The sequence below is a fragment of the Solea senegalensis genome, linkage group LG19, assembly GCF_019176455.1.
Source record: "Solea senegalensis isolate Sse05_10M linkage group LG19, IFAPA_SoseM_1, whole genome shotgun sequence".
Taxonomy (NCBI): Eukaryota; Metazoa; Chordata; class Actinopteri; order Pleuronectiformes; family Soleidae; genus Solea; species Solea senegalensis.
Genome location: NC_058038.1, coordinates 104021 through 119896, shown reverse-complemented (window position 1 = coordinate 119896; position 15876 = coordinate 104021). Strand labels below are relative to the sequence as shown.

The following is a 15876-nucleotide window of genomic DNA, read 5'->3' as shown; positions in this document are numbered from 1 at the left end:
CATTTACAAATCACACTCTCTCCGTTTATCACAGGCATCAACCCTTCTTTTTCTCACATTTTTCACAGCACTTTTTCTCTGAGTGTATCCGTCTCCTGTCATTTTCTTCTGCCTTCTGCAAGAGGAAAAACCGGTGAAGGAAAACCCCGTGAACTGCATGCACTGCTTACCCTGAGCTACTTGCCTGCAACATACGGTATAAGCACATTTGTATAGTCCTTTCTCTTTGTGTTTTAAATAGACCCTCTTCATCTTTTTACACACTTTCCTCCTCTCATTTGCCGATGTTGAGACATTTTGTTAATCCTCTAATTGCTCTTATTCTTCCTTCTTTCTTTAATACTGTCACCACTCCTTAAACTCTCAACTACACTCATCTCCCGCTTTCCTTTCCTCTCTAATTCTCTTGATCCCATCTTGTCTCCTTTGGTCAATACCATAAATAGATAGTGCTGACATGCATAGGAGCAGAATCGCCCATTTTACCTCAGAACCACTCGCACAACACACATGTATGCTCGCTAATTCCAGGATCGATAGTCAGGCCCCATGAGGCTGTACCACTTTCCACTGAGAATTGCATAAAAACCAAGTATTGATTTGGCGGCAAAGCAAAGTTTACCGATATATAAGACGCACTGAGCTTGCAATAACTTACAGTAAGGATAAAGATTACACAATTCCGTTTCAATTGACTGATGACAGAGATGCACATAAAACAAAAAACAGTATATCAATGTTTTCAGCAGCATTCACGATGGTCCTTTTTTTTTTTTTTAATAGTCCTCAGAGGGGAGAGGGATAAAGACATAGGGGGAGAAAAAGAAAACGAAAACCCATATCAGAGTAGTGGGGCATGAATGAAGGCTGTTGCCCCCCTGCTGGTGCCTTGGCAGTGAACAGCATGAGACCACACCTGGCATCACACTGAGAAAACACCTGCCAATGAGAAGCGAGGCAGAGGGAAGAATCAACGCTAGAGCAATGGAGAAAAGGCATAAAGTACGAGCCAGCATATTAAAATAGATATGGTAAAAGGAGGAGGAACAGAGAGCAACAGGGGACAAGTTCCTCTTCAAATTATAAAATGTCCTTTGAAGTGCCACTGGCCTGCTCTCTGGGAGCATTAGTACAACATTTGTTTTGTCATAAAGAAGCTAAGATGTGTCTCCATAGTCACTCAAGAGCTGTATGTAAAAGAAGCCAAAGACAATTAACAGACTATACATCCATGCCACTATGTGTTCATCCAAATTATCTGTGTTGAGATGGGTGTGTCATCTTACACACACACCTGGAAACGTATATAACATGATCATTCAGGTACAGGTAACTGAATCTGTCTCTGCAGTTGTTTGCTATCTTTCAGAAAGTACGATAAATAAGAAGCAACAAAGGTGAAATAGAACAAGGATTAAATGGAGCCTTTTGGTCACAGCTGATGGTCCAGCTGTGGCTGGTAACAATCAGTCTGAAAGCCAATGCAGGTCACTGTGTCTTGGTCTAGTGGACTGCAGGTGTATCAGGACAAAACAACACAGCAGTGTGGATGTGGCCTGAGATATGGAAAGGACCTGCTAATTGGAGTCTTGGTCAAAAAAGGATTGAGTGGATTAAGACACGGGGAGATGAGGGTGGGGATGAAAGAAGGGAGGATGTAATGCTGCACTTGACAGGGATTTTTATTCCACTCCATTGTAACCTCTAAGAGCTAATCTTAGCCCTTCACTTAGCATAACAGTCCTCAAGCTCAAGCTCAAGGACCCTTCTAATTAAGTACTCAACACGCAAGACAAACCTGCATAATATGCTTATATATAAAAATAATAATAATACTACTGTTTAAATGCCCTCAGTTCAGTACAGGATTGCTTACTATTGTATGTTGTTAGATAAAATCTAACAACATACAGTAAACACATGACTTTATTTCCAGAGAGGTTATTGGAGTTTGAATGTCAACTTTAAAGTGAGGACAAAGCAGGCAGGACAGTGCTGGCTGACACATGTCCCCTTTCATGTGGCAATAAATATGTCATTAGGATAAGCTGTGTCAGCGTTTCCAGCCACGGCACTGAGGCACGGAGCAAGTGTGCATGGCTTATATACAAATTACAACACACACACACACACACATCAGAGGAACATGCCTTTCTAGTGAGCTGATGCCAGCACAAAAGAAGGAAACTGAGAGAATGCCATGAAATCAAGGAGTGAACACTTGAGAATGTCACTCACACAGACACAATCACAGCGGGAGATGCCGCCCTGTATGGTCATAAATATGGAGGCATGACGCTAAGAAACTAGAAACTAATACAACTCTTAATCTCACACTAGAAGCAACACTGCTGCTTTGTAGCTGTGGAAAGACAGTGACATCCATGTGGAAGTAATAATCCACTGTATATGTTGATCTAAATGAAGTACCACTATAACATCATACAACTGAGAAAAATGTTAGGCGTGCTGATTCATCGTCGTAACGTTAACTCCAACTATTGGTCATGTTTGCTCGTGGGAAAGACTGTGTTGTGTTAAATGCTGAACTCACAGGGTGAAGTTCTCCTCAGGGTAGCAGCGGTTCCTCAGTAGCCCCGCCCACAGCTGCACGCCGATAATGCCGAAGATGAAGAAGACGAAGAAGCAGAGCAGCAGCACGTTGCCCAACATGGGCAGAGTGTCAAGCAGCAGGTTCACCAGGATCCGCAGACCTGTCAGACAATCAATAATAGATTATCACGGCTTTGCGTAACCCGCACTGAACTCACAGAATATTCTGCGTACTCCACATCCACAGAGGGGCCAGCATTTATGCTTGGAGAAACTTTCAAGGTAAAATGTAGTATTGCATTTAGACACACAAAGACACACATCTAAAGAAGTAAAAAAGGCACCCCTTGAACACAGAAGAGTAATTGGGCAATCTAAGGTCTCATTCGTGATTAGATGAAAAGTAATTGCAGAACTGCAAGCGAATAATGATGACCTTATCACCTGTGGCTGACACATTAAGACATATTAAGATGGTGATTAGTGACATAATGACAACTGATTGAACTGAGAGAGTGAGAGTGAGAGAGAGAGAGAGAGCGGGGGGTGACACCTATGAAACCACAGCAACCCCATACGGACACCTGAGAGGTGTGTGTTTTTCAGAAGTGCTGTGATTCATGAATGACAGCTCCACAGTAGGTTAATATGTCATGAAGACAACAGTGTATCAGAGCTGCCAACATACTGACTGACAGGTGAGAAGCTGAGTGAGATGCGAGAGGAAGAGTGAGCGACAGCAGCGTCCACAACGTTCCCACGTGTAGATGATGTTTGCAGGCGGGATGCAAACACCTGTAGTTTACTCACATACACAAATCTATGTCAGCACAAATATTGAGTGTATATATATATATATATATATATATATATATATATATATATATATGTATAGATGTATATGTATATATATATATATATGTATAGATAGATAGATATACCGTAAATATCTATATCTATATCTATATCTATATGTATATATATTGCTTGGTGCTGAATGTTCTGAACAAATCTGATCTAGACAAGGTCCATCCATATTCTTCAGTTGTGAACACCAAACTCAGTAAAATGTCCAGACTCAATCTTACACTCATTTTTCTGAGTTCATGTCTGTGCTTCAATGAATCGGCCCAGTCTGCACCTTTTTTTTTTTTTTACTAAACTTCTGTAATGTTTTTATTGATTTGTTGTTCAGTCCTGAGTGTGCGGAGGCTCAAAGATCAGTGAATTGCAGATTACCAGGGCATTAATGTGTGGACCTTTTTTTTTTTTTCGATTATAAAGTAGAAAACAATCAAAATCAAAAGTTTGGAATTTATGGAAATTGTATCACAAGAGCACAGAGTTCCTCCTCCACTGGCTAATATATCTCGCCAACTTCTATTATATGGAGAGCAGTAGTGTTACTGGTGTGTATGTGTCTCTGGTGGCGGCTGGAGGCGAGTCTAAATGTGTTTGTTCCCCAGGGTCCTTGTCATTAGGCCACTGTTCCATTAGGCCTAATTGGGTGAAGAGAGGGAGAGATGGATGAAGGAAGAGAGAGGGTGAGCGCGGATGAAACGGGGCCTGAGGGTGTGCTGGAAAATGGGAGGCAGTAGGGAAAGAAAGAAAGAAAAAATGGATAACAAACAAAACATTGTGAAATTGAGAAACAATTTTTTATCCCATCTTTTTTTGTTTGGTCCCTTTTTCCTCCTCCTTTTCCTCTCCGCACCATCTCTCTCCTCGCTGCACCAGTTTACCAACTGTTCTTGGTGTCCCCAGATAAAGATGGATGCCTCCCCTTACACCACAATGGCAACACATTTACAGCTACCTGCCCATGGTCCTCGCTTCTCTTTCCTTCTCCTGTTCCCTTTATCGTTTCAGTTTCTACAGTTTCCAACCACATGCCATTTGGTTGGAGGGTTACAAATTGAGGTTTGTGTGAGGTCAGGATTTGCTCATGTGCTCCCTGTGTATCTGTGGACACAGTCGCAATCTAACAACACAAAGAACAAATAGCTCTATCCCCGTGTTTCCTCACCTCTAATGGGGTCATGGGTAGGGGATGGAATCTGGCTACCTCACACTCATTACATGCCCCTAACTGACAACAGAGTAAACAATAACACTCAAAGTACAGAGAGAGAGAGAGAGAGAGAGAGAGCGTTTACTGTACAAACACAGGAAATGGAAGTAGTAGAAAGAGCGGGCTCATGCACAATATATGTGATATGCTAACAAACCCGTGCATGCATGTGCTGTGATAAGTAATCAGAAAAAAACAGATTTGTTTACAAATCGTGTACTTGTCCTTGCACCCACTATCTTCTCATTACACCAACTGAACAGTGATGCAATTAACGTCCATATTTTATCAGAGCTGCTATGGCTGTCTGACAAATTGGAGTTTCTTCACTGATGATGGCTTCACCTGGAAAGCATCTCAATCAACGCGTGTAGAAAAGTGACATTAATTCCAACACTGAAGGCACAGAAGAAGAAATTTGCATTTGCGTTTGTTTGTGTCACAAATATTGTGTTGAAACAAAGACGGGGTTTCCGCAGAAGGTCTTGAAAGCATGCTGAAAGAAAATGTATCTAATGTGTTATCAACTCTATTTCCTCATTTCTATCTGAACCTTAAACATCCTATGTGTAGCTTAATGTTCTTATTTATTCAGGATCACTCTTTTAAATTTTTTTATGTATATACACATATATATATATATACATATACATATATATATATATATATATATATACATATACATATACATATATACATATGTAGGGGCAAGACACACAGCAAAGGACCATGGGTGGAATCAAATTGCAAATGGGCCTTTTTTGGCCCTACAGGCTTAATCAAACCATTAATTGCAACAACTGGAAATGTTAGACTTGGTGCTGGTGGCTCCACTCTTTAAATGCACCCTGGATAAGCTGCATGCAAAGCCAATTGGAGCACAATGCCGGAAACCCCCCTATGAGAGTGAGCCCAAGCAAGACATTCTAAAATATTTGAACCTTTTGAACCTGACAATCTAGAAAGGAGGAGGCTGGGATGGAGTCCGACCAAGCTTTTCCTGCAGCAGCAGTGTGAGGCAGCATTGGTGTAGCAAGGAGTACATGAGAAATGACTTTGGTTATTCAAATGGAGTGGCTGTGATCAGAGCATGACTAATAGATTCAATAGCTGGCCGTCAGCTGATTACATCTGGGTCGTATGAGTACTGCATTAACTAACACAAGGCTTCATTTAGTGCATTTATGCAGCTCTGAAATGAATTTTGTTGCCTTTTTATAGTTTCCCTCTTGAAAAAACTTGCAATTACTTTCCACGTTTTACTTTCCTACAGTATCTGTCCCCACGGTCCAAAGTGAATTAGGCAATGTGATTTTTGTGCGATCAGCTCCATTTGCTGCAGACTCTTTCATTATTACTTAAAAGTGGAAGAGACAGTCAATCGCAGTGAGTGTAACTTATTCAGGAAAAGTTTCAACGTTTATGTGGTTTGTTTAACCCAAGTTGATATTGCAGGGAGAAGGAAGTCGGGGTCATCTGACAAGGACATAATGTCTGTGTGCAGTGGGAGACATTTGTCATCAGACACTGTGCAAATAAGAACATTCTGAAATTGCTCCTTTAATAATCATAAGACATGCATCGGTAAAAAAAATGTAGATTTATAGCTACTTATCTAAATCGCCATTACCCACAATTACCATTAGCTGTTAATGCTTGGTTAACAGCTAAAGTGCTATAACTTAGAGATGAGACCAGGTTAAGACTAGCTTGGGGCAGCTAATTGGTGCTTACAATGATTGAGTCGACAGTTTGAGCAGCAGGACGGAGAGATCAATAGAAGTTAAAAGTTTCACCAAGAACTGAGTTGTAGATGAAATGAGCAAAGTTGTGGTCATTGCCTGATCAGTGAAGCAGCATTAATGGTTTGGGAATGTGATAAAGATGTGACTTTAGGCCTGAAAAAGGCTGCGTGGTTAAGAACAACATCTAAGCTTAATGATCCCCATGGTAAAAGACTTGGCATAGGCATGTACCAAAAAGCCAGAGAAGTAATACAGACTGACAGATGCCCATAGGGACATGGATTAAGGACATTTGCAATGTGCAAGAGCATGACAGCACATGTATAGGTGCAATTTGTAAACACAAAATCTTAAATGATCTCACTTGGCACCCTGTTGATGGCTTTGAGAGGCCGTAGAACCCGCACTGTCCGGATCGCCGACAGGTTAATATTCTGCAGGTCCAGAGAGTACTCTACCATCCTGGTTAAACAGAAAAAAAGAGAGACAAAATGAGGAAAAATAAACAAAACAGAATGTCATTTTTCTGTAGTTACCCAGCTGAGCTACTTGTTCAAAATATGAGATTTAAAAGGCTCCAGCTGGATGAGAGAGCCCTCATGATTCAACAACATCGGCCATTTTATCGTCTATTCTCACCTGTCCCCTCCTAAAGCTGTGTGAGTCTCAGCAACAGTGGTCGGGGAGAGAGTGACAAAGCATCAAACGGGGAGAATAACATGAAAGAGAGGTGTAGCGGGATTCATTCTGTTGCCTCCAGGATGTTGTAGCTTAGTCAGAGCCTGGCATCTGTAAGATGTTTGTGCCCTAACCACCCAAACCTCTTTCACAGGAGAATGACCACATCTCTCCGTGTGTGTGTGTGTGTGTGTCCGTGGAGTGAACGTAGGTTTGCCACACTCACACATCCACACAGAAGTGGGTGAATGGGTTCTACAGCACACTGTATGTGTGATAAACAAGAGCATAAATGCCACCACGTGTCATCAAAAACTGTGCCAAAGCAGTTTGGTGAGATGGCCTCAAGCTATGGGTAGGCAGCATATGTTGTATGACCAATCATTGGGCAGGATGTAGAGATTAGATTAGAGATAGATGGATAAATTAGATTGGATTAGAGAAAGATTAAATTGGATTTGAGATAGATTGGATTAGATTAGATTAGAGATATTAGATTAGATGATGGAAAGATTAGATGATGGAAAGATTAGATGACAGATCAGATAGATAAGATTTGGTAGATAAGATTAGATAGATTAGATAGATTAGATAATCAATAGATTAGATGAGAGATATATTTGAAACATTAGATAGATAAAATGAAAAACAGATTAGATTAAAGATAGATTAGATTAAAGATAGATTAGATTATAGATAGATTAGATAGATTAGATGATCAATAGATTAGATAAAGATAGATTTGAAACATTAGATAGATAAAATGAAAGACGGATTAGATTAAAGATAGATTAGATTATAGATAGATTAGATGATAGATTAGATAGATTAGATGATCAATAGATTAGATGAAAGATAGATTTGAAACCTTAGACAGATAAAATGAAAGACAGATTAGATTAAAGATAGATTAGATTATAGACAGATTAGATACATTAGATAGGTTAGAATGACAAATGAAAGTGGAACCTTCAGCAGAAATGTTAGAAAGAGTCAGACAATAAATGGAATCAAACTTGTGTCAATATCATCAGAGCATTTCAGACTTGGAGATATTTCATTGGGTAAACTTTCATGTTTCAATAACTTTCAACAATTTCAACGATTTCAACAATCAGGTGATGTTACTTTTCTAGCAACACCGCAGCTTTAAGTCTGCATAGAAATATTGGCTATAGCATTGTTGGCACTCTCACAGAGACAGACTTCTGAACCATGTCATTTACAATAATGTGATACTTTATTGATCCCACAGGAAAGCTCTTTCCATTTGCCCTTCGCTGCAGCACAGAGTCATCAGCAGAGCTGCACCCCAGTGCGCAGTGGAGCTGGATTCCTTGTTGTAACAAGGGTTTGAACTGTTGTACAGCTGACATTCTACAAAACACTAACATTTTATTCATGTCCTATGAAATATTTAAAAGCACCATAAATTTGTAGGCATGAGCGGGTGCTACATCACACTTTCAGGTGCAATTGTTACACCCGTTGGACACGTGGAAACGGCCTAATGCTGCTGCTCTAACAGTAAAGCTCATTTTCAGACCAATTTTCCCGTCCCCGTGGAGAAACGCCACACAGCAGCTTGATGAATGTCACAGTGTGGAGAAGTTCATAACAGTTGTTTTGGGGCCAGGCGCTTCTTTCCAGCTGAGTGTAGGGGTGTTATTACAACCTACCTCAAACATAATAGTATCTGTCTGAGTTGTAATGACTTGATGAAGACTGCTGAACTGAGCAGAAGACTCGAATGCCTGGGGACTTTTGAAGCAATTAAAATCTCCATGTGCCTTTCTTAGTGAGGGTGAGTGATAAATGCCGAGATAGACGACACCTACGAAGCAGCCGAATGAAAAGGAACAAAGAACACAGAATCACAAGTGAATCCTGCATATGTGGGTCGAAAGACATGCGTGTCTTTTTTGCACACACACACACACACACATACTCTACACAAGCTACACTTCCTGTAGACATCAGTCAGGATGTTGTGTTTGGACGGGTAATTAGTGAGTTGCTGCGAGCATTGTTTTTGTGTTTTTCACATTTTTGCATGTGACTCACCTTTATCTCATTCATGCATTTAAGTCTGTGTGTGTGTGTGTGTGTGTGTGTGTGTGTGTGTGTGTGTGTGTGTAGCACGGGCAGACCTCAGGGCATTTTGAACATGACAGAATTAATGAAGAGTTATAAAATCTGACAGCTTGATCTATTCCCTCTTCAAAGTTACAGTTGACATTCTGTGTAAAACAAAAACAAAAAGATCAAATAAATGTATGAATAACAGAACATTTTATGGAATACGTTGTGAGAAGCTAACCACTGCAGTGCTGTCTCATCCAGTCCAGGTTAAAAGCTTCCACAAACCATATTAAGCTTTCCGTTTCTTTATATCAAAAAAAGATAATCGAGGGCGTCTCCGCACGGTTGAGAGAAATACAACTCCTCCATATACTTGCTTAGAAGGAGTCTTTCATCATTTATTACGATACGTATGAAAAGAGACAGACTATCATGCTTTATCCCTGGATCAGGAATCTCTCCTAACACACGATGAGACATGCTATGATTGTTTTTCTCTATTGCTAGTGAAGAATAACCCTGAGTGCGGTTGATAATGCTGGAATAATCAATACAATATACAGGATGTACAATAAAACAGACTCTGATGTGTCAGGTAGGGTTAATTCAGCAAAAGCATCTGAGCCTGTTCATCCTAGCATGTGAAAAAGAAAGAGAGAGAGAGAGAGGGAGAGAGGGATGGAGGGCAGAAGAGGGTCAGAGAGCAGGGTGGTGTCCATGGGTAACAAACAGTCTGCAGTGTATAGTGAGGCTGGCATTGCCCTCTGCAATTAGCCTAGACGCTAATCTAATGCATGCTATGAGGAAATCGAAGACCACGGTGTTCACATAAAAGCCTACAAAACAGACACTTACACAGATCAAATAAACTCAAAAATGCATACACTGAGAGACTGTAAGCTGTGTGTGTGTGTGTGTGTGTGTGTGTGTGTAGGTCCATGTCACAAACACACACACACACACACACAAATCATGAGCATCCACTGGGTATAAACAGATTCTGCTCAAATGAAGATTAATGTCCTTCCACCTGCCCTGGTAAGTCTGTTGCTCTACCTTCCTTTGTCTGCTAATACACCAGCCTCTCTCCAGACACACACACACACATACACACACACACATTGGTTTTATCACCCATGTCTGAGCCTCTCATTTCACTTTGTTCACAGCAGGTGTTTCAGCAGGTGTGTTTGCTTTTGTTTTGTGCACATGCATCCATTGAGTGCAACACTAGCAGCACCAGCAGCACCACATGTGATGGATGTTTTTGTGAAGTTATACTTGCACAACACACATATGATGAAGTTATATTGGGCACGAAGGAGCTCATGTCAGCTGGGATCACCAATTTCCATCATTAAACCCTAACTCTCTTTCTTTCTGCCTCTACCAAACAATTTCACCACGTTGTTAATGCCATTTACTTATTATACCATATACCATTTACCATATTACTTATGCATTCATAGTAATATTCACATTTGAAATTGGTCTAGATTTTTAGTTTCCGTCAAACATTAGACAAACAAACAAGGACGTTTGTCCCAGGATGTTAACAGGAAGTCATGTGGACCGACAGGTTAATCTCACACGATTAGACGGTTTGGTGATCAACCTGCATCATCAGTCACAACCAGACTTACAAAAAGGTAAATGTGAGAATGTCTAGTGTGAAGGAATCTCTGCATTTACAGCACTTGACAGCTTTATTATGCTTAAGAGCTTAGTTGAAAACTGACATACAAATGCAGATAATTTAAGCAGGAGTTGAGACTGGTTGAGGGTATTACTGTCAGACTGCAAGTTCCATGGGCTGCTTCCTAAACCTTCAATACAGAGCACGTTCAGATTTTTCTTTTTAAGAAAATTAACAAATGCAGTCATGAACTTCTTTCCTTTTTATGACAGGATAAAAAAAAGTTATTGAGTCATTTTACCATCTCTTGCCTTGAACCCAATAACAAAGGCTGCGGCAGCTCTTTTCTCACGTCACACACACACTGCATATGCATCATTAACACTGATTATTAATATAGTTGCTTACCCGGTCATGACAATGAAGAAGTCCAGTCTGTTCCAGGTGTCTCCCAGGTAACAGCGACGCCCAAAGATCCCAAGAGCCACCATCTTTATAACCATCTCCAGCGCGAAGAAGATGTAGATGAACGCATCAAAAGCCTTCGAGAGGAGGGAGGAAAACGAAGTTGAAGCAAAGTAAGCAAAAGACGACAGACTATGCGTTTGACATGTCTGTTGTCTCATGTGTAATCATTAAAATTATTTGGCTCAAGATGTGGTCAGTGTCTGGTCGTCTCTGGTGAGAGCAAATTGTCTGGAATATTCAAAAACAATGATTAATTCGTTTTTTTTTACAGTAAAGCTTCAGGAAAACACAGCAGACAATGAGAGACAGTGACACAATGTGGCCCAAAGCTCACAGAATCATGAGCCCTCTTTCACAATTAAAATACGGTACACTCTTTAAGTGTGACACCCTCCCATCCCAATTAAAAATTTGATTCTGTCCAACTGTCCTTGGAGACAACGCATACTAACAGAAGGAAAGAGCAGGGCAGTGTGGTTAGAGACAGACACAGTGTTGCTGTGAACATAGTGAAATGACAACGTAAACAAGGTAAAACAATATATCAAGGTCAAACCTTAAAAAAACAAATCACAATCGTGACAGTGAGACAGATGAGCTCATGTCTCTGCCACGTCCTGCTTACATTATTATGTTCAGATCACTAAACCCTCCATTATGTTTTCAGAAGGAAACTATTTACAAGCGCTTTGCCCAAGGTTGCACAACTGTGTTTGCCGTCTGTCGTGATGCATTATTCCAACCACACACTATACAACCTGAGCTGCTTGGGTTGACATGGAGATTTCCAGATTTCCAGACTTCCTGGACATAGGTCCAAATACTGTATTTCTCATCTAATCCCATGCTGACAGTGGGCAATTTGTATGTACAAACATGCAATTCTATAATATAGCAGTTTGAAATAAATTGTACATCCATGTCAGCTAAGCAAAAATGAGAGAATGTCTACCCATCTCAAGTGCTTTTCAATAATCTTCATATACCAGCAGCTGGTAGTGGATTAATTTACTCATATTCTGAATGCAACAACATGCTCCTACTGGAGAAACGCACAGATTAGCAATGACAGGAAACAGTTTCCAGCCATGCACAATCCCAGTGTGGTAATGGTGTGGATTTCTTATGTTGCAGCAGTACATGTGGCACCGGTGGTTGTGTTTTGTTAAAGTAGAAATGTCAAGAGGGTTGAACAGCTATTTTCTCTCTCACACCATGAGTGTTATTTGTTATTTAGACAAATCTTTAACTGCAGCTTTTTCTCTGGCGTGAACCTGGTTTGCGATGTAATGCATCTGAAGGTGACATGAATCCCACCCCTGCACTCACACAAACACACACACCGCAGACACCATACAGAGCCGGCAGCGTGTTTAAACGATGTCTTGATAAATAATGCAGCCTGCATGCTTCACATGTAATCTGACATTGGCTGCACCAGACAGATCCCTGTTGCTCTCCGCGCTGAGCGAATGGGGAATGAATTCATCGCCGTCATTTGTCACAACTGCCGGTTTCCTCTTCAGTCAACCCATCAGGTTTCATCTGCGACTTGATTTGTAAAGAGGTTGAGGCTGTCTTGAGGGGGGCAGTTTTGTGATTTGAAATAGGAGCCGAGCTGGGGACTACTTCATATGCTGTCACTGTGCCAGTTACTTGGCAGGAGGAGAGGATGTGGCAAAGTAGGTTATCAGGACTGTGATGGCACCATTTAAACTAAAGTAATGTATGTGGCTCCTTGTCTACTTGAGACTGACAAGACATTCATTTCTCACCTCACTTAGGTACAGATTGCATCAAGTGCAGCTTGTGGCTGAGTTTGTAAAAAGGCATTGTTTTCGGTTCTAACCGAGGTGTAGCAGATCAGATCAAAATTTAACCCCAACAAACGCTTATCTGAACTTATCCAAAGGGCATTTTTGACAATTACTGTGAGGCTTTTCCTCGAAGGAGGTGAGATGAGGATACTTTACTTCACAGAGGTCCAGAGGAGCATCTGAGGGCCACTCTTAACAATCTAAGCCCAGTCAGCAAAATCCCTGCTGTTACCATTAGCAACCACAAGAGCAGGACCCTCACACTACCTGGGGAGACAATGAGCTTATTAGAGAGACAAAGGATGGAGGAAGGGACAGAGAATTATGTGTGTAAGGAGTATGGGAACACTGGGGGGAGGAAGAGGAAGACAGAGGGTTAAGTGGGACAATGCGTTGTGCAGTTTCAAAACTGCAGTGAATGTACGACGAAGAGGGAAAAAAATGTAGATTTAGAAAACGCTGTCTTTCATCGACCAAACAGCAAGTTGTAAACCATAGAGAAGTCTGGTCAGATTTCACAGTGGATGACGGTGCACACATTCAATGTCAAGTTAAAGATACATGGTAGTGACAGATGGTTGCAGAAACTCACTCCAGTGTATCACACTGCCAGTGAAAACATGTTAACGGCAAATACTGACATCTGTCTACTCTAGAATGGGACATATTCATCGATTTGACCACTGTGAATCCGTACTGCTCCATTCTTTGGTTAACATTGTTGTGGAGAGAGATTCAAACTACAGCAGGGTTTCAAGACCGAAACAGAAAAGGAAAATGTTTGTGCTTTTTTAAAAAACTACTCGTGGAGTCAATGTCAGTTTGAGTGCCATTAAAGCAACTTATACTTCATAAAAGATGATATTCTGACATTACTACCCCTTTTTTTTATCAAATATTCACTTTCTGATTCAACTTGCTGACACCATCATTTAAATGAAAATACTATCACATTTTGAATCCACCATGGTGAGCTGAAGGCACGATTATGGCAGTACTAGATTAAAACAGCATATAAACTCAGATGCATTTTACTGTAGCCAGATTTTCAGTGTCAACAGACATTAAATCACAGAACAAAAAACATGAGGCAGAATTAGCTTGGTCTTGTCACACCTGAAATTGAGTCTGCCAAATTTGCTGAGTGAAAAACAATTACAATCCTAGAGGTGCACACTGAGGCCACAGCCAGTTGGCGAATCACCAAGTCAGCAACACTGGCCCGACAAGGATTACAAACGGACACAAAAGGAAATAATTAGCCAATTGGCAAATGAAAATACAATGCAGTACAACAATCTGTATTCAAACATCAGCCTGCTGACTTCTTAATAAGACCCACTGATACTGATGATCACAGTGAAATAAGAAAGGTAAGCACATCAACCTCAATCATTTAGAAAACAATGACTACAGTAAAGTCTCCTTTGGCTGAGTTTGCATACAATCCAGAGGAACGAGGAAAGACGGCTGAGTTTCAGGTTTCATGCTGGCTCACTGTGACACTGCCCTGACTTACACGCGCTGTTACTGATCATTGTTAATTTGATCTTTAACATATGTGGTTTTCCTGCTACGAAAACCCACTGAAAAGGTAAGTCCGTCTTCACAGCTAAAAAGGCGATTTAAACAATAATCTGCTGCTTAATCTGTGTTGGCTGCAGCACCTGTGGCAAAACAAACACAGGGATTTCAACATTTGTCAGGCGTGTTTTCATCGTGAGCTTATGAACTCTCATGTGACTCCACAAGACGACTCTGCCAAAACAGCCCAATTAGGAATAAGCCACAATTCAATTAAAATGTTCTTGTTCGGAGCCAATTCTGCTTGGCTAGAGGAGAAACAGGCCAAAAACTACACAAAACTTTCCAAAGTTGTACTTGTTACGAGCAAAAGTGAGCAAAAGTCAATTTTCACACAAAATCACAGCAACAAATGTGCAGCAAACTCACCTCAAATATATTCAATTATAAAACAGATATACAGTATATATATTATAGATATATACATACATGTATATACAGTATGTACATATATATATACACATATATACATATATACATATATATATATATACTGTATATATATATATATATATATACACAATAAAGGAGGATTATGGCCACATAATCAACCCTCATGCTGATTAGACAAGAGAATGATGAGTGTAACAGTGACATAAGCATGGACTAAAATGGCTAATGGCAAAATGTCAATGCAGTAGCTGGCATCTGATCAGCACCTGGATCAACAAATAACATGAAAAGATACCTAAAAAAACCACACACACAGGCAGGAGCAGTTGGGATTTCATGCAAACCATTGTTTTATCTTATTTTTCTAGAGCAGAACTTGCGTGTCAAAAGGATTTTTTTCATTTTAAGCAAAAAAATAAGAACAATTTCCCAGGAACAAGGCTTATTTTTTTTGAAAAACAAATAACTTTTTTTGCAGTGTACATAAAACCAACTAAAGCCAAATTCCCCGTTCAGAGAACAGGGACAATCATCCAAGAGGGGAACATCGCAGCTGCAGTGTGTCTGCATCGCAGTGAAAAGAAGTACGGTGAGTTTATGTCAAGAAAATTTCACTGTTTTGTCATTTCTTTTCATCATCATGCCGACATGCTGATGCTGCACACTCCCACAGTGTCTGCCTTACCTGCAGAATCTGGCAGCGGTCCGAGGTACAGTCGATGTTCTCACAAGGCTGGTACATGCCGAGTGTCACACAGTTGAGCAGGATCACCATGATGCTAATCCGCTCGAACCATGTATTGACAGGAGTGGGGTTAAGGAGCAGTGCTGCTTTGGAAGAAGTACACA

At 40.6% G+C, this 15876-nt stretch overlaps 1 protein-coding gene across 4 annotated transcripts in view; it reads right to left on the bottom strand.

Moving 5' to 3' along the window:
* Positions 1-15876, bottom strand: part of cacna1ia (calcium voltage-gated channel subunit alpha1 Ia) — a 130250-nt gene that overhangs the window by 47877 nt on the left and 66497 nt on the right. For all 4 annotated transcript variants that reach the window (XM_044050397.1, XM_044050396.1, XM_044050398.1 and 1 more), the window contains exons 3-6: positions 15713-15824; positions 11174-11307; positions 6734-6831; positions 2555-2714 (exon numbers count right to left, since the gene is read on the bottom strand). In XM_044050397.1, coding sequence (XP_043906332.1) covers positions 2555-2714; positions 6734-6831; positions 11174-11307; positions 15713-15824 — 504 coding nt within the window. The remainder of the gene's footprint in view (positions 1-2554; positions 2715-6733; positions 6832-11173; positions 11308-15712; positions 15825-15876) is intronic.